The sequence below is a fragment of the Castor canadensis genome, chromosome 4 (genome assembly GCF_047511655.1).
Source record: "Castor canadensis chromosome 4, mCasCan1.hap1v2, whole genome shotgun sequence".
Taxonomy (NCBI): Eukaryota; Metazoa; Chordata; class Mammalia; order Rodentia; family Castoridae; genus Castor; species Castor canadensis.
Window position 1 is genome coordinate 152,242,692 of NC_133389.1, and position 18,737 is coordinate 152,261,428.

Below are 18,737 nucleotides of genomic sequence, written 5' to 3' on the forward strand. Positions count from 1 at the left end.
ACAGAACTAGGTCTACACACCTAAAAAGTGGACATGCAGAGACTATGAGGGCTGTCGGGGAAACCAACCTCTGGAGGGGCCACCAGACAATTTAGAATAGTCACTGGAAGGGTGGAGAAAAGGGAAGTAATTTCTGGACCTATTATGAAGCAAGACATGGTAGTAGGTGTTTCATCTCATTTTTATCCTCCACATAACTTTATGTGATCTAAATGTGTTATTCCTGTTTCACAGACAAGGATACTGAGGTTCAGAGAGATTAGCTAACTTGCCTAAAGTCACACAGTCAGTAAGTGGAAGAGCTAACATATAAACTCAGCTGTCTACCACTCCAAGGTCCCTTGGCTCTTCAGGAGCTGTAATACCATCCATGTGTTCTGATTAGGAAATAGAAACAAAGTCAAGGATATACAAGAAAATTATGGCAGCATTTTTTTTTCAAACCATCATGAATTCCCTGGAAATTCTTTTTAAATGTCTTTCCTGGCTGCAGGAAGAGACAGCCCCAGAAGTAAGTATGTGATCTCCCAACCTGTGCAAAGAAGTGAGGAGAAGCTAGTGTTGGAAAAGCTGTGGAGAAAGTAAGGAGAAGGAATTGCGTGCCCAGGGGTCAGGAGGGACCCCTCACTGAATCTAGAGTCTGGAAGGAGGCACCAAGTAAAGACAACCTTGTGACATGAGGCTGGGTTCCTCATGTCTCAAGCCCTGTGTGAGGCCTGTACAGTCCCAGCAACTGTCAGGCCCTGCCACCAGACACGGTGGTTAAGCCTGTAATTCCAGCTCCATGGAAAGTATAAGTTCAAGGGATCACAGTCCCAGGCCAGCCTGGGCAAAAATGGTCAGCTTTCCATCACTGTGACAACACACCTGAGGCAAATCAACTTAGAAGGAGGAAAGATTTGCTTTGGTTCATGGCTTCAGACGTTTCAGTCCATGGTCCTTGGCCCTGTTGCTTTGGGGCTGAGGTTAGGCAGAACATCATGGTGCTAGTGCATGGTAGAGCAAAGCTGCTCACCTCATGGTGATCAGGAAGCAAACAGAATGAGAGGAAGCGGGGAGAGGGGGTCCCCAGTATCCCCTTCAAGGGCACACCCCCAATCACCTAACTTCCTTTTACTAGGCCCCACCTCCTAAAGTTCCCACCACCTCCCCCAAACCAGCACGCTTGTGACCAAGCCTTTCAAATTAGCACATGGCCTTTAGGAGACATTTAAAATCCAAACCATAACAACAGACAAGCCACTAAAAGATAAACAGAAAAATGAGTAATTACCAAATATAAATAAGTACACAAAAAATAATTTTAGGAGGATTGGTAGTGGCTCAAGTGGTGGACCACCCGCCTAGCAAGTGTGAGGCCCTGAGTTCAAACCCCAGCACTGTAAAATCCCATTCCGTCCACGCCCTGTTTAGCTTATGTTTAGGGAATCAAGTGGCTTGTTCTACCAAGAGTCCCACAGTCTAGAGTTTGTTGACTGTGTCCTCCAGGTGTATTTAATGTGCTTCTCTGGCTTCTCTACTTCCTGTTACGGAGAACTTGGATCCAGAGACTTGATGGAGTCAGGTTTCATTTTTCCTTTGGCAAGACCACTTCAGGGAGGGCTTTGCGCTCTTCCAACAGGACACTTGATGTTTGCTTGTCTCTTTGTGATGCCAACAGCTATGGATCCTTCAGCTCACTGGAGTTTGTGAAATACTACAATGCAATTCTATCACTTTTTTTTTTTTGGTGGTACTGGGATTTGAACTCAGGGGCTATACCTTGAGCCACTCCACCAGCCCTAGTTTTCTGAAGGGTTTTTCAAGATAGGGTCTCTCAAACTATTTGCCCAGCATTGACTTTGAACCATGATCCTCCTGATCTCTGCCTCCTGAGTAACTAGGATTACAGGTGTGAGCCACCACACCCAGCACTCCTTATTAGTTGAGTTTCCCAATTAAGGAAGCATTCCCAACAAAGAGGAATTTTTCCTCATGTACTATTTAATTACTCATTGGTATGATTTACATTAGAAAAGCAGGATAAATGCTCAGTTCTTTTCCTTTATGTACCAGTTTTCATGAGTTGGCTCCCCAGCATCTCCCTACAATGACCTAGTTTTTGTGTGTGTGTGTGTTGTTTGTTTGTTTGTTTGTTTAAGTATTATGAACTTGTGGACTTAAACATACGAAAATGTATCTTTGGCCAGGTGGTGGGGCACGCCTGTAATCCCAGCTACACAAGAGGCAGACATAGGAGGACTGTGATCCAAAAATTACCCTGGTCAAAAGCAAGACCCTAACTGAAAAACAAACTAAAACAAAAGGGCCTAGGGGCACGGTTCAAGTGATAGAGTGTTTGAACATAAGGCCCTGAGTAAAAACCCCAGTAACACCCAAAAAACATAATTTTTAAATATAACATAATTTCATTAAATTAAAGTAAACCTGACTAAATATAATGTTCTGTGTGATACTGTATCATAGATGGCATTCGTAGATAGGAAGATTCACTATCATAAAGATGACGATTGGGGAGCTAGTGGGGAAAGGGGGTAGGAGGGTGAATACAGTGCAAAAAATGTGTACATATGAATGTAAATGCAAAGATGGAACCTGTGGAAACTGTTCCAGGAATCAGGGGAGGGGGTATAAATGGGAGCAGTGGAGGGGGTGAATCCAAGTATGATATAGTTGATACATTAAATTAAGAACCTTTATAAATGCCACAGTGTACCCCACCCAGCACAAAAGAAAGGAAAAGTACTTTAAAAAAAAAAGATGATAATTCTCCCTAAATTCACCTATAACTTCAATGCAATTCCAATTTTTAAAATCCCACCAGATGTGGTAGACCACATCTGTAATCCCAGTACTTGGGACACTGAGGAAATAGGAGCGTGAGTTTGGGTCATCCTGGGCTATATAGTGAGACTGCCTCAAAATTAAAAAACTAATAGAAAGAGGTAATTAAATCACGGGATACCACTCACACATGCGAGAATTCCTGTAGCTCCCTCAAGAGCAGGCTGGCTACCATGAGAGCGGGTGTTTAAAGAGTGAGTTCATTCTCCCTGGCGGCTGGCTTGTTTCCTCTCTTGCCACACCATCCTGCCCTCTCTTGCACAGGTGCCTGGCTTGTCTTTCTGCCCTTAGCAGAAGCTAAGCAGATGCCAGCACCATGCTCTCAGAGTTCCAGAACTGTGAGCTAAAATAAGTTTTTCTTTCCTAAATCTCCTAGTCTCAGGTTCTCTCAGTTGCTATACTCAGGTATAATAGCACCACAACATGGACTAAGACATAGGTGCATTTAAATGTGTCAGATATAAAAGTGTGGGGCTGTGGAGTGATTCAAGTGGTAGAGCACCTGCCTAGCAAGCATGAGGCCCTGAGTTCAAACCCCAGTACCACCAAAAAAAAAAAGTTCTAAAAATATATATGAGAGGCAGGCCCCAGTGGCTCACGCCTGTAATCCTAGCAACTTAGGAGGCAGAGATCAGGAGGATCAAAGCCCAAGCAAATAGTTCATGAGAACTTATCTCGGGGGGGGGGGGGGGGGGGGAAGGGAGGGGGGGCTAGTGGAGTGGCTAAAGGTGTAGGCCCTGAGTTCAAATCCCTGTACTGAAAAATATATAGGTAGATAAATAAGACTGATAAATGCCAAAGCTAAGAGACTGGTTACCTGTGCAGAGAATGAGGAAAATAAGATTATATGTGTCCTAATCTGTTTTGTGCTGCTGCAACACAATACCTGAGACTGGCTGATGTATAAAGAACAGAAATTTATTCTTTCACAGTTCTGGAAAAGTCCAAGATCAAGGTGCTGGCATCTGATGTAGGTCTTCTTCCTGCATCCTCACATGGCAGAAGGTAGAATGGAGAAAGAACAAACCTTGTGCACTTCCAAGGCACAAGGGTGAAAGAATATGAGCCCCCTGCCCAACCTCCCCCCTTTCTACAGCAGCTTTAGGTTTACCTGGCAACACTGTTGCACTGGGGATAAGTTTCTAACACATGAATTTTGGAGGGTCAAAAAACATTTAAACCGTAGCAGTATGTGATATGACAAAATCCTAAATGTAGCAAAAGTGTTTTATCTATTTAGAAAAAAATGTAGGGACTGGCAGAATGGCTCAAGCTGTAAAAGCGCCTGCCTAGCAAGAGTGAGACCCTGAGTTCAAACCCCAGTGCCTCAAAAAAAGAAAAGAAAAAAGTGCAAATCAAATGTGGCAAAATAAAAATCTCACAAAGCTAGGTGGGAAATCCATGGGTAAATATACAGTATTTTTTTCTGCATGTTTAAGACACTGCAGATTTTTTTAAGCAGTTAGAAGTTGCAAGCTGTTAGTTTGTTCCAATACTTCCTAAATATGAAATTATTTTACTAAGGGAAAGAAATCACCCTACACATCCCCAAACCAGCAGGATTTCAATTCAAATCAAAATAGTAAAATTATACTAATGTAGAACCTCAGCTTTTGGTCAATACAAACCCGCCCTCTGCTGGTCCTATGTTGCCCTGTGCCCAAATGTGAAAGAACTGTGGAGAGTAAAGAAAGTCTTCAATGAGAGTTTTTCCTGACCCAGCCTTAGGAAAAAAAGCCATACAGATTTTCCCTTGTCATGGAGACACTTTGATCAGCTCCTTCTCTCTGTTAATGTTACGTTATCCAAAGCAAAATAAATTCCCAGGTACAGTTCTAATCAGCCTTTCCTGTTTCCTTGACCACCTATGGATTCACACTCCTGCACCCCCTCCAAAGCCTGGAGTGGAGGCTATCCTGAATATTTGGGAATGGCAACGTGCAGCCCAACTTGCAGAGAGTCCCAGGGGAAAAGAGACCATGATAACTGAACACTGAAAAACGGATGAACTGTAGGGTGACATTTGTGTTGTTGTTATTGTTTTGATGGCTTTGTGGCGCTGGGGATAGAGCCCAGGGTCTTGCCCATGCGAGGTAAGTATGCTAACAATGAGCCACATCTCCAGCTGACATTTGCTGTTCAATGTTATAACCACACTGGGGTTTTAAGAAAACCTTATACACACATAAACCTCCCTATCTAACATATAATTTCCTTTTTCTGTTTTCTCTTCCAATCCTTATCCATCCAGAATTTACTTAATTCTAATACTAATTCTATACTCTATATTTTTGTCATTATATTACAAATACTTTCCATACTGCTTATTTATCTTTTAACCATAAATTTAAATGTCAAAGTAGTGCATCATAAATTAACTTCCCAAGTCTTCCTTGTTGAGCTCTCTAATTTTTCATCAACAATAACATGATAAGTAACTTGTTATAAAAAACTTGTTTCTTCTTTTGAGTTTTTTCCTCATGATAAAAACCCAGGGGTGAGATGCCTGATCAAAAGATAGAACCCTGTTTTTTTGGTTCTGGATCGATACTGTAACATCACTTCCTCCAAGGATGTTTTAATACTAATTTTAGTGTCCTTTGCCGCGTGCCAGCACTGGTTTCTACAGTGCTTGTTAATTTCCTAAATAGGCCATAGCTCATTGCTCTGACTACACGGGGATAGACATTTCTCCCTGTGTGAGCTCCCCACAGGGACCAACTGTGTCCTTTGCTGATGGGAGATGTGCTTTCTTTTCACAGACTCAGAGGCAGAGAGTGTGACCTTTGACCCCCTCAGTGCTCCCCTGACTGAGCACACCCAGACCCCTGAGGCAGACACCAGGAAAAACAAGTAAGTGTTCAAAGTGGTAGGGAAGTGTGGACTCCTCTGCTTTTACTGTGTTTTCCTTTACTTTCAATTAATTTAGTTTCTGAGTTTTTTGGTTTTTGTTTTGTGTGTGTGTGTGTGTGTGTGTGTGTGTGTGTGTGTGTGTGACATTTGACCAGTAGTCTCTCAGCTGATAGCAGGCTGATAGCCAGAATTAAAAGAAACAGATTCCTGGGGAAGATTACATAGTGATGAGTTTCCTCCTTATACCATTTGCTTTAACTCCAACTACAAGGGAGCAGCTTTTTATTTCATTTTCATATATCTGATGTCTACGGAGTTGCCAAATAAAGCTGAGGTCAATCAGTTCAACCTTGGTTTCTCCTCAGCATTCATTCAGCTCTGAGTAAAATCAAAAACGTCATACCGGCACTAATGTCACCATGTACTGAGTGACTCTCGTATACTCCCTGTGTACCTTTTATGAGCTCTTCGGTCACCAGCTCAGCCAGGCAGGCCCAGGCATTTGACCAGGGCAGCTGGTGTAGTAATCTGTTTCTATCTGGAACTATATCCTGTTGTGTCCTCCATGAGTCTGGGTGACTTGAAAACCAGATTTCACCTGCCAAGTGATTTAAGCATTCTCTCCTGGGTCAAAAAGGCTTTATGTTCCCCAGAAACAAAGGAAGAAGGGAGGCAACTTGTGAAGGAATTCTATTTTTACACTTTTACACTTCATCTTTTCCTACAACATATTTAAACTGGTTACTCCATCAACCTGCCAACCAAAAAGATAAAGTAATCAAAGAACATTTTCTTTAAATCAGAAAGATAATAAAAAAACAAACAATCCACAATAGTCCTTGTAGTCATTGTGACTAAATTTCAGATTTAATGCAGATATTCCTAAATAAGAAAGACAGAAGAGTGACACGATCAGGTCTGTGGGGCTCATTTGCAGTATACCTGTTCCTTGGGGAAAAGACAGGTTTTCCTAGCACTAAATTCTAAAGACTTCTGTGGGTTTTTACAGAGCGACATTGAATGATTTAAAGACTCATATATTTACAGGAAATTCCATTTACCTCATTCAACAAATATTTCTCAAGTTTCCATAGCACGGCCCTGTGCTAGCATAGCACAATAAATATACTGATTTAGCTAAAAAGAGAAAATACCCTGAACCCAGCCCAACATGCAGCAGGCCACAGCATGGATGCTGCCTTTCCTGACATCCATTCAGCCGTTCTACCCCCCGGGGCATCAGTCAGTGACCAGCCCTCTGCAGACAAAACTGACACAGTACATGACCTTTTAGTGGCTGAATCTGATCAAGACTAAAGCTCAAACTCAAGTCAAGCATGCATGTCCCCACTGTAATCCCACCACTCGGGAGGCTGAGTCAGGAAGATGGCAAGTTGGAGGCTGGGGACACACTGAGACCATGTCTCAAAAAAAAAAAAAAAAACTCAGAGAGGGTAAAGGGATGGATAGTTCCGTGTCCCTGAGACCGTCTTTCTTAAAGGCCACTTTTGTTTCCCAACTAAGCCTTTTTTGGGGGGGGCGGGGTACTGAGGCTTGAACCCAGAGCCTTGCACATGCTAGGCAAGTGCTCTACCAGCTAAGCCTTTGGTAGAAGACATTTCAGTTACAAAATTCTATGCCATTCAATTAAGACATATATAAGTAACTGCAAGGAGGTAAACTATTTCTCCCACTCCCTACATTTTAGGATTTACCCTGAGAAAACTTCAAAAGTGAGGACCACATTTTCCAAGTTTGTCAAATGCTCAGTGTTCAAGCAAGAACAGGTGCTCAGTTGACATTTGTTCACTGGGCCTCTTCCTTTCCACCAGACATATCTCTGTAATTCAGCCCTGTTGGTTTGCACTTTTTGAAGGGCCAGAGATTATGGTGGACACCACCTGCACAGAGAACAGCCAGGACATGGGCCTGAGTTGCCAGAGTTGAGTGCTGTGGATATATCTCTTCTTCCAAAAGAAAGAGAAGGGAAGACCAAGGGAGGACCAAGCTTGCTCAACCAGCAGATACCAGCTAGCCTCTATTATGTAAGTGTAAATGGCCAGGAGGTTGGACCAAAAACCCTACCTGGATCCTGTCAAGGCTCCATGTACGGATGTGTAGTTTGGTCACTACACTAGAGCACCTGACAGCAGTGGCAAGTGGGGCTGAAGTCCAACTGTGGTCTGCCTCCTCCTGAGGGAAGAACTCCATTGCTAACTGCTTCAAAGTACTGAGTGAGTAGCCACCAGTACTCTGCTACCCTCTCTTAGGAGTAATCTCTATGTTATCACAGCCCATGGGGAAAGATGAAGGCTGGCATGGCTATGGCCACCTGCCTGAGGCTTCCTGAAAGTTAATAGGTGATGCAGCAGTGAATAAAGCTGGCTTTGATTTGAAATAGCTGACCACTAACCATGACAGCACCAGTCTATCAAAGGTACGAGCAGCTTCACTTCGGTTCAGTTCTGTAGACAGTGGGTTAGCATCAAAAAAAGAGGCACGTCAGAAGGCGTGTTCTCTCTCACTTTTCTCCTGTGAAATTACTTCCCCATTTTACTCTTTTTCCAGATACAGCAGATTAGTGGTACAGTGCTTGCCTCCATCATGTACAAGGCCCTGGGTTCCATCCCCAGCACTGGAAGAAACAACAACAACAACAAAAAAAAGCTGACTCCAGATACAGCAGATTATTCCTCCATTTTTGTTGTTGTTGTTGTTTTTGGTGGTACTGGGGTTTGAACTCAGGGCCTCACACTTGCTAGGCAGATGCTCTACCACTTGAGCCATTCCACCAGCCCTATTCCTCCATTTTAAATGAAAGGTTCAACCCTCGAATCTCCCACCTAGCTCCATATTCTCTGATGGTCGCTCCTCTGCTTTGTCTGGAGCCCACCTACATTCCATCCTAAGTCACTGTCACCTTCTTCAACATAACTTTCCTCAGAAGGGTTTTCTTATTTCCTAGATGTATCATAATCCATTTCCTTCACTTTTCACCTTTAGGACAGGGAGTTGATGGAAAAGATCAAGAGAAAGAAAAGAACCAAGACAAACAAGAGCAAAGCACCCAATACAGAGAGAGAAGGAAAGGTCCCAGAGGCAGCAAAGGCTGTTGTAGGTAAGAGAACCCTGAATGCCCCTAACAGGGTGGGCAGCACTGAGATCAGGACCCTGGGGACAAGCTCTGTTTGGAGTATCCTTGACTACCAGGCTCAGACAGCATTGGACTTTACTTCATGGCTATGTCTTAGAGCACAGGGACAGAGGAGACCAGGCCAAGGGCCAAGAGATCTGTGGTTACCAAGAGCAGAAGTGATAATAGCACCTATTTACTGAACGGCCATCGCACTAAGAGCTCTGCACATGTGGCCTCATGAAGCCCTCACATCTACAGGAAGTGAGTGCCATAGTCCTGTTCATGCAGCAGCTGAGGCTGAGAATCCTTGGGTAATGGGCATAAGATCAAATGAATAGCAAAGAAGTAGTCCTTAAGCAGGGCACACTGACTCATACCTGTAATCCTAAATACTCAGGAGGCTGAGATTAGGAGGATCGAAGTTTGAGGTCAACTCCAGGCAGAGAGTTCTCAAGACCTCATCTCAACAGAAAAAGCTGGGTGTGGTGGTACATGCCTATGATCCCAGCTACAGCAGGAAACTTAAAATAAGAGGACTAAAGTCCAGGCTGACCTGGGTGAAAAGCAAGACCCTATCTCCAAAATAACCAGAGCAAAAAGGCCTGGAAGTGTGGTTCAAGTAGTAAAGTACCTGTCTTGCAAGTACTAAGCCCTAGTACAAACCCTAGTTACATTAAAAAAAAAAAAAAAAAAAGGCAGACCCAGGGTTTGTCATTTCCTATTTGACTTCCGACGCACACTGTTAACAGTGCTGCTGTGAACTAATAACTGCAGGTCTAGATCCTCAGTCTGACAATCCAAAAGCCACAATATCCCCAAATCTGAAAATTTTTGAACACTAACAAGCTGCCACAAGTGGAAGATTCCATACCTGACCTTGTGATGGGTTCCAGTCAGAATGCAGGCACACTAAAAATATTGTATGAATTTACTTTCAGGACATGTGTATAACATGCATATGAAACATAAGTAAATTTCGTGTTAGCTGTGGGTCCCATCCCGAAGATAGTTCATTATGTTTATTCAAATATTCCCCAAACAGAAAATATCCAAAATCCACAGTATCTTTGGTCCAAGCATTTCAGATAGGGACTACTCACCCTGGATATCACAGTTGGAGCACTGGGTAGCGAGAGCATTTGGAGTGGTCTTCCCAGCCTCCATGTTCCTTCGCAGCTTCCTGTGCTTCTGACGCTTCCTTTAGCCAAAAACTTACACCCATCCTCGACCGCCCACGAAACTTGAAAGACTTTCCAAACAAATCAAATGTTATTAGAAAGGACAACATTGGGTACACCGCTGGGCCACATCTGTTTTTGAGGTTTGTGTTTTTAAAATCTTACTGAGTTTGCCTTTGTGTCAACCATGACATTGGCAGGACGAGGAAAAGGAAATCCTTGTGGCCCCCTGAAGTGAACTGAGGAAGGGTCCTTAGTGTAGTAAACTTCACCAGGTAACAGAGCTGCAACCTCAACCACATGCTCAGGCAGGCTTCCCAGATGTGTCCAGAGGTCTCCTGCACCACATAGGTGAGGGTGCGATTGAACTCAGGACCTCACACATGCTAAACACATGCACTACCACTGAGAAATACAACCCACAAATACAACTTTTCAAGTAGCAATACTGCTGAATGATAGTTGATCCACATTGGCTGAGGCAATTTCTCAACAGGAAGCTCAGAGATATTCTTCCCAAAATACTGCTACAATGCAGGCCCAGACTCTGGGGATGGGACTCAGGAATCTGCACCCAGCTGTTCCATTGCATGCTAAAGTTGAAAAGTTACTGAAAAGAATGGGAGAGATCACATTTCCTTAACTCAGCTATACCTCTGTCCTCAACTGTTTTCCTCCAGGAAAGTCAAAAGTCTCAAAGATGGAAAAGAAATCAGAGCTAATTCCCAAAGACAAAAATCCAGGAGCTAAAAAGAAAAGGACACAGAAGGGAAGGAACGTGGAGATGGCAACAGAGCTGAGTCAAACTGATATCACTAACTCCAAGGAAACAAGGGGCACCTCCAATAGAGGCTTCCTCCGGTCACACTCTATGGTAGAGGACCCTTGGCTTTCTCCTCCATACGATGCTGAGAGCCAGGTTTCTATCGATGGAAGATCATCACCCCCTCAGACTGTAGCTGTCACTAGCAATGTGGACTCTGGAGAAGAGAGAAGCCCTGAAGACCCAGCCAAGGTAGGTGCTGAGGTCTCTCCCACCTTGGCCCAAGGCATTTCGGTCCTCACTTGCAAGAAACACCCTCTAATTAGGCTGCAGTTCCTGAAACAACTCCACTACATAATAATTTTATTTGTTCTACTTTGGTGGCTTCACACCCTAGTTAGAAGCCAGACCTGACCAAAGGCAGAGGGATAGAGGCTTTATCTTCTAAAGCGGGGCACTCTGTGAGACCCCCCCAACTGCCAGGGCATGTATCCAACCCCGAAAGAGCAGGAGGTGGGCACCACAGCCACCTGCACAAGGCTCAGGATGCTGGCCGTCAGAGCCAAGTGCATACCCTCTACTCGGCCCAGAACTTACCTATTATCTGTCTCCCTCAGCCCAGGGACATTCCCTCTTTCAGAATCTGCTCTTCTGTGGTACACAGCTAGACCACAAACAGCTAGTATACACACATCTGCTTGTATAAGTTTGTTGTTTGTTTTTTTTTAATGTAAAAGTCATATTGTTTCAGGAAAAGTACTCTTGAAAACCTCTGCAATTAGCTAAAAAGAATACTATGCAGATACACCATCACTCAGTAAGATCAGCACAGCCCAGTTTTCCCCTGCTGTTGGAATGCATCACTGTTTCTTCCACCGAGGTGCAAGAGCTGAACTGAGGGCTTGTACCCCCCACAAAAAAGTATCTTTAAACACTACAAACACATGCACAGCTAAGTCTCTGTGGTTAAACTCATTTAAGTTACATCTACATGCGGTAAATGACGCTGAGTCTCAGTCAACGTGTACGAGCACCCTGTGAGCCAAGTGAGATCTGTTTGCAGGCCTGCAGATTAAAGCTCCAGGTTAAAAGCCAGTTGTCAGGTATTACACAACCAAGGAGTGGTTAGGCCAAGACAAACTCAGGTCCTTTGACTCCAAATTCAAGGCCCTTATCACTATTTTAAAGGACTGTCTATTTATTTATTTTGTATCCCAGGGTTTTCCAAAAACTTTCAGGAACTTTTTTCCTTTTGTAGTTCTCAAACCCTCTCAGCTACCTGGATTACAAAATTCTGCTCTGCACAAGAGATGAAAATCTTAACGTGTGGGCAGAACTTTTCTGAGCCTGCTAGATTATGAGAATTTCACAGATTGTTACTCCATAGTGCCCTGCTGCCTCTGCAAAGGCAAGGAGTTTTCACTCAGTTGGATAGAGACCCATGGAAAACTTGCCATGGGTCTCAATAGCTTCTGGCTTCAAGTCAGAAGATATTTTAAAGCTAAGGAGTCCTCTCCCTCCCCCAGAGATTTTTATTTAATTGGTCTGGGTGGAGCGCTGGCCTTGTCATTTTTAAAAGCAAATTCCAAAGTGCAGGCACCAGTGGCTTACTTCTATAATCCTAGCTACCTGGGAGACAGATCAGGAGGATCATGACTGGAGGCCAGCCCTGGTAAATGGTTTGAGAGACCCCATCTCCAAAATAACCAGAGTAAAATGAACTGGAGTTGTGGCTCAAGTGGTAGAGCACCTGCTTTGCAAGTATGAAGCCCTGAGTTCAAACCCCAGTTCCACTGAAGAAAAAAAAAAAGGGACAGCTAGAGGTGAACTCTCTGGAACCTCCCATGAACTGGTATGTTGTCACCTTCGTTATTTCAGTGAATCCTGGTAGCAGCCCTATGAAAAGACAGTATCAGGACAACTAAGTTGTGATCTCCACATCACAAAGCAAGTGAGACATGAATCCAGGTCAGCAGGACCCCACAGCCCAGGCAGGTTTTTGCAGCTGTGGTCAGAGTGCAGAGTCCACTTTAGGATTCCATCTCTAATTAGAAACAACACTGAGCTGCAGCCCCATCTGTTCCTTGCATTGAGCACACACTGGTCTCTTAGGCCTTCCTTGCTAAGAGGGAGCTGGAGAAGCCCTCCCGGGAAAGGCTGCGAGCAGAGAGGGCCGAGATGAGGCGGTTGCAGGTGGAGAGGAAGAGAAGGGAGCAGGAAGAGCTGAACAGGCTCCAGCAGGAGCAGCTGGAGAGAGCAGAGAAGATGAAGGAGGAGCTGGAGCTGGAACAGCAGAAACGCATGGAGGAGATCTGGTGGGTCCCATGGGTCGCAGCCCAGAGACACAGCCATGTGAGGAAGCAGACAGAAAAGGCAGGGGCGGGGCTCCCTGAGGGGCGAAGTTCAGTGCTAAGTCTCCTGCGCACTTGCTTTGCTCTCCCCTTGGTTTCCTAGAGCAACGTGGAGCAGATAAGATGCAGTCTTGACCGTGCTACATAAGCAGGCTACTCAAGAGGGCTTTGAGATTCAGTCCAGCAGACATGAGCTGAACTCCTGTCACATTGTCTACATTGTGCTAGGCTCTTTCACAGACTGACCAGTTTAATCTCCACAACAATCCTGAGAGACAGGAGTTTCCAAATCCACTTTATCAGAATGGAAAATGAAGTGCTGAGAACATAAGGCTCCCTAGCCCAGAGCACTGAGCATAGAATTTTTCATTGCAGACCCCTTTGTCTCTACGCTGGAATCCTGGCTTCCCTTGGAAACCTGGATTCCTCTTTGGGGCCTATTGGCTGCAAAGCCCCCACCCCCACCCCCAGTCCCACCCCGGGGACACTGCCTTTTGGCTTGTCCCATGTGTGCTGCCATTTCCCTGACAGCTTGTGTTTTCTCAGCCTGAGGAAGCAGAGACTGGAAGAAGAACAGTGGCTGCAGGAGGAGGCAGAGAGGAAGCATCGGCTCCAGGTGCAAGCGGCCCAGGAAAGGGCCCGGCAGCAGCAAGAGGAGCTCCGGAGGAAGCTGCAAGAAATACAGAGAAAAAAGCAGCAGGAGGAAGCTGAGAGGGCTGGTGAGGGCATTTCTGGGGCTCTTGGCATCACCCCTGTTTGAGGCAGAACATGGGCGTTCATTTATTCCTATCCTAGGGCACCTTCGTGAAGCACTCAAAATGTATAAGCTAATTTTTTTCAAAGTGATTATGTGTGACTATAGTTGCTATAGGAGGTCAAAATATGAAAGGAAAGACTCATAGAAATCACTCCATGGTCCCACTCCCAATTCAGTAACTCTGGAACAAGGACCCTCCCCTCCAGTTGCCCTTTCAGCGATGCTCAGAAGCTACTTAAAATTGGAGATACGGCCTACTCTTGCTTCCTTTACTAGCAGGTGGAGACAGTCACAAATATCTGAACAGTTTTAGGCATACTTTCGGGGACTGATGCATGGAATCTCTCCTTGTCTGCATTTATTTATTTATTTTTGCAGAACTGGGGTTTTAAACTCAGGGCCTTGCACTTGCTGGGCATGTGCTCTACCACTTGAGCCACATCCACAGCAGTCTGTGCTTTTAGTTGTTTTTCAAGTAGGGTTTCACTTTTATGCCCCAACAGCCTAGACTGAGATCCTCCTGCAATCCTCCATTTATTGGTCTCTCAAATTTTTTGACACCTCCCAGGTAGTTAGGATTACAGGCTTGAGTCACAGGGCCTGGCTTCTTGCCTCATTTTTTTTTTTTTAATTTTTTTTGCAGTACTGGGGTTTGAACTCAGGGCCTTCACCTTGAGCCACTCCTCCAGCCCTTTTTGTGTTAGGTGTTTTTGAGATAGGGTCTCACAAATTATTTGCCCAGGCAGACTTCGAACCACGATCCTCCTCATCTCTGCCTCCTGAATAACTAGGATTTAATAGGCACCCGGCTTTGCCTCACTTTTGAGGAGAAGGAGGAGGTAGGAAGCTCACAGGATGCTTTGACTACTTCCTGCTCTAGTTCTGTAGTAGGGTCAGTCCAGCTGGGTAAGCACCAAGTTTCTCTAGGCCCTGACTTGACACCAGCTGCACACCATCCCATGAACTCACCAGGCTCTGTACATAGGAGGTGCTTGACAAAGGACTCAAAGGAACAAATTAACCCCTAAGGTAATCCCTGCAGTGAATCTGCAGAATTCCTGGAAGAATACCAGGAATCACAGATTTGAAAGGTAGATCAGATGTCCATTTCCCCAGGAATGCCCCTACTGAGCCCACCCCACTTTCTGTTCTGCAGAGGCAGAGAAGCAAAGGCAAAAGGAACTGGAAATGCTGTTAGTGGAAGAACAAAAACGTGTGATGGAAATGGCTGAAGAGGAACGACTGGAGTACCAGCGGCAGAAACTGGAGGCAGAGGAGAAGGCTCAGCTGGAGGCTGAGGAGAGGAGGCAAAGGGAAGAGGAAGCAGCAAGGTTGGCTCTGCAGGAAGCCAGAAAACAAGCCCAGGAAGAAGCCAGGTACAGGATATCTGTGCAATAGTTGCCTTGGGGGCTCATTCAAGGGAGAGAGAGAGAAGGGAGGGAAAGAGAGAGAAGGGAGGAAGAGGGGAGGGGAGAGGGAGAAGAGAAAAGAATGAGACTAACACATTGGAAGAATAAGTTGTGCTTTGAATGAAGTGAACAAGAGCAAAGAATATTTCCAGATGAAGGCAGTGGTAGACCAAGACTAGTTCCAATGAGGGCCTTGAGAGAAGAAATAGCACAGAATCAAATCATTTTCACCTTTATTCTCCTAGAATAGTAATGGTCATTGTACCTTTGTGATAATAGGATTTCTTGAGTGGTGTGGTTTCAATAGACTGTTTAAAAAATAGGTTCTTGAAGGGCACCACTGGCTCACACCTGCAAGTCTTGCTACTTGGAAAGCTGAGATCAGGAGGATTGATGTCCGTCCTGGAAAATAGTTTGAGAAACCCCATCTCCAAAATAACCACAGCAAAATGGACTAGAGGTGTGGTTCAATTGAAAGAGTGCCTGCTTTGCAAGTGAGAGCTCTTAGTTTAAACCCCATTCCCACCAAAAATAAAAGCAGGTCCTCTGTAATTATTGCTTTCTTAGTGAAAGCAAGTAACAGTCATCATTTCTGAGAATCATAAAAACTGAAAGGTGAGCTGGTTGTGGTGGTACATGACTATAATCTCAGCACTGAGACAGCAGAGGCAGGAGGATGGAGTGTTCAAGGCCAAACTGAGCTATGTAAGGACACCCTGTTGCAAAACAATAAAAAACTGAAGAGTAAAGAGACACAACCTAGAGAACCATTTGATTCCAGTCTTAAACACTCTTCTCCTTGAAATGTCATTATATACAAATTAAACAGAATCTAAGTTAATATTCATTTAGATGACCAGAAAGACAGCCAGAACAGCTTTTTCAAGGTTTTTCACTAGCCTTGAATTGTTCCTCCCCTAGACTTTGATCAGCTGCTATGTAAATTACAAAGACAGGTCATTAGTTAAATCCTGATTCAGCTTCAAAATTTTGGATTCCATGAATTATAGCAGCAGTATTGAGACCAAAAGCAAGCTACTGGAGCTCCAATTTTCTAAGAAAATGGACAGTCATTGAAAGAGAAATTGAGCAATTCTATACAGCTAATCAAGCAGAACACCAGGTAACTAAAGGGGTGAGGGTACTCTCACTCCACCAAGGATCAGAAGTTAATGCCCACTGTGTTTCATCTTCACTTGTGCAACATTGGCCTAGGTACTGCTCTGGCCTGTTTCCTCGTCTCCTGCAATTCAACTTCTTTTCTATTTCTCTAATAGGAGGCTCATGATACCCTAAACCTCATATATAAAGTTACTAAGTGAAGAGTATGATCTTCCACTAAAATCCAAGAGCGACCATCCCAACTATAAAAGATGATTATTCAGATCCAAACTTCCACCAACTCACAAGGTCAATTTCCAGAGAGATTAATCATTTTTTGAATTGGGGGTGGGTTGTTTCCTTAGGCAAAAAGCTGCTTTGGAGAAACACCTTCATCTCCATAGAGAACTCCATAAGGAAGCCAGTGGCCTGCAGTGGACACAGAACATTTCTAGACCATGGGTTTACTCTTACTTCCAGTACCTACAAATACCCAGACCATAAAGCTAGAAGAAAACTAAAAAGTAAGTTGAGAGGTGGTGACAGGAAAAAAGAGAAAACTTCCTTATAAAGTTCCATCCTGGGCCCAATTAGTTCCTTTATGTCTGGTTCACCTCATCCCACACCTAACATTTTCTTCACTCTGGAACCTTCATTCTTACCACCCCTCCATACCACACACACTCTATTCAGCCCATTAAACTCTTCACCTACTTAAATTTTCATGTTCTCTAGAACCAATAAATTCAGGAATTTTGGTGCCTGTTCCTGATTCCCTAATTTCAGTTTGGAACACTAACAGGATACTCAGAATATTTCATTTTACACTGTCAGTGTGTTTAAGAGTTGCAGGTAAATGGAAATTATGTAAGACTTAGCTAAGAGGAGCTCCTTATATATTAAGAAATCCTTTTAGAAGGCAAAACCACAACCATTTCAAGCTGGTAGAATGGCTCAAGCAGTAAGATTGCCTGCTTAGCAAGCATGAGGCAGGCCCTGAGTTCAAACCTCAGTGCCACCAAAAAAAAAAAAAAAATCCACAACCATTTCATCCTAAGAATCTAAATCTAAATGTCTTCTTCAGCTGTACATGTGGCTGAAGTAGTAGATTGCCTGCCTATCTAGCACAAAGTCCTGAGTTCAAACTTCAGTGCTGCCAAAAAAGTCTCCCTAACAAAATGTTTGTAATCACTTGGTAAGTGTTCACTTGGGACAAAATGAGCATTTTGTGAGGCAATTTTCACATCCTCAAATTATAGCTTCTAGAGCAGCACTGTGCCATAAAGTGGCCACCAGCCACACATAGGTTAAAGTTAACATTCTTCGGTGACTCTAGCCATATTTCACATGCTCAATGGCCACATGGCTACTGTTTCAGACAGCACAGGTGTAGGGAATTTCCATCATCACAGAAGTTTATCAGAAATCGTTTTCAGTTGGTGCTGGTGGCTCAGGCCTATAATCCAAGCTGCTCGGGAAGAAGAGATCAGAAGGATCTCGGTTCAAACCCAGCCTAGGCAAATAGTTTGCAAGCCCCTATCTCGAAAATAACCCTTCACAAAAAAGAGCTGGTGGAGTGGTTCAAGGTGTATGGCCTGAGTTCAAGCCCCAGAACCACAAAAAAAGAAAAAAGAAATCATTGTTTTCAAGCCCTGAAAATTCAGATTTTGAGATTTTGCTCCTGTGTCTTGATCAACCAACTCAAGAAATTTTGAAAATCAGACTATCAGGAAGAGTTTTTAGGTCATTTATCTTTAACATCTTTTAATATCTAACAAAACATCCCTTTAACAAAGGATCTATCACAGAATGCTCATTAAAGAAGATGAAATAGCTTTTAAAGAAACAAAATGTACAAAAGGATATTCAACCAAGGAGAATCTGAACCTGAATTCTCCCACCGAATTTCCTCTGACCCAAAACTTCACTGTCCACAGGTAAAAAAAAGACATTTGTAGGTAAATCCTTCAGTTTCTCATTAATGCTCAGAAGGTATTTGCTTTCTACAGAGATTACATCTCTACAACCCAAAACTGAACTGAACTTAGAATCTATGTTGCTGTTTACTGGACTTGCTTAGATTTGATGCTTACTTTAACTTCTTGTTTATATTAAAATAGGAATAAAGTGACCAAACTGCTATGGATTTTCTAGTGTACCTAAATGTTATTTAAATTTTTTCTCAAGCTTGTTGACTCTACTCATACATTCATTCAATAATACTTAACATGTAAGAGCATCTCAAATAATTCAACCAAGAACAGAAGAGTAACACTCAACGAAAACATCCTAGAGAAGAAATTACCATAACTGACTTTGTTTTCTCCTTTCTTTTACAAACTTAG

The 18,737-nt window shown here is 43.7% G+C and overlaps 1 protein-coding gene across 7 annotated transcripts in view; it reads left to right on the plus strand.

Moving 5' to 3' along the window:
• Kiaa2012 (KIAA2012 ortholog) overlaps nucleotides 1-18,737 on the plus strand; it is a 110,953-nt gene that overhangs the window by 90,265 nt on the left and 1,951 nt on the right. For all 7 annotated transcript variants that reach the window (XM_074071431.1, XM_074071432.1, XM_074071428.1 and 4 more), the window contains 8 exons: nucleotides 5,607-5,697; nucleotides 7,574-7,742; nucleotides 8,701-8,815; nucleotides 10,692-11,026; nucleotides 12,887-13,089; nucleotides 13,672-13,844; nucleotides 15,039-15,258; nucleotides 16,758-16,916. In XM_074071431.1, coding sequence (XP_073927532.1) covers nucleotides 5,607-5,697; nucleotides 7,574-7,742; nucleotides 8,701-8,815; nucleotides 10,692-11,026; nucleotides 12,887-13,089; nucleotides 13,672-13,844; nucleotides 15,039-15,258; nucleotides 16,758-16,896 — 1,445 coding nt within the window. In that variant the 3' untranslated portion in view covers nucleotides 16,897-16,916. The remainder of the gene's footprint in view (nucleotides 1-5,606; nucleotides 5,698-7,573; nucleotides 7,743-8,700; nucleotides 8,816-10,691; nucleotides 11,027-12,886; nucleotides 13,090-13,671; nucleotides 13,845-15,038; nucleotides 15,259-16,757; nucleotides 16,917-18,737) is intronic.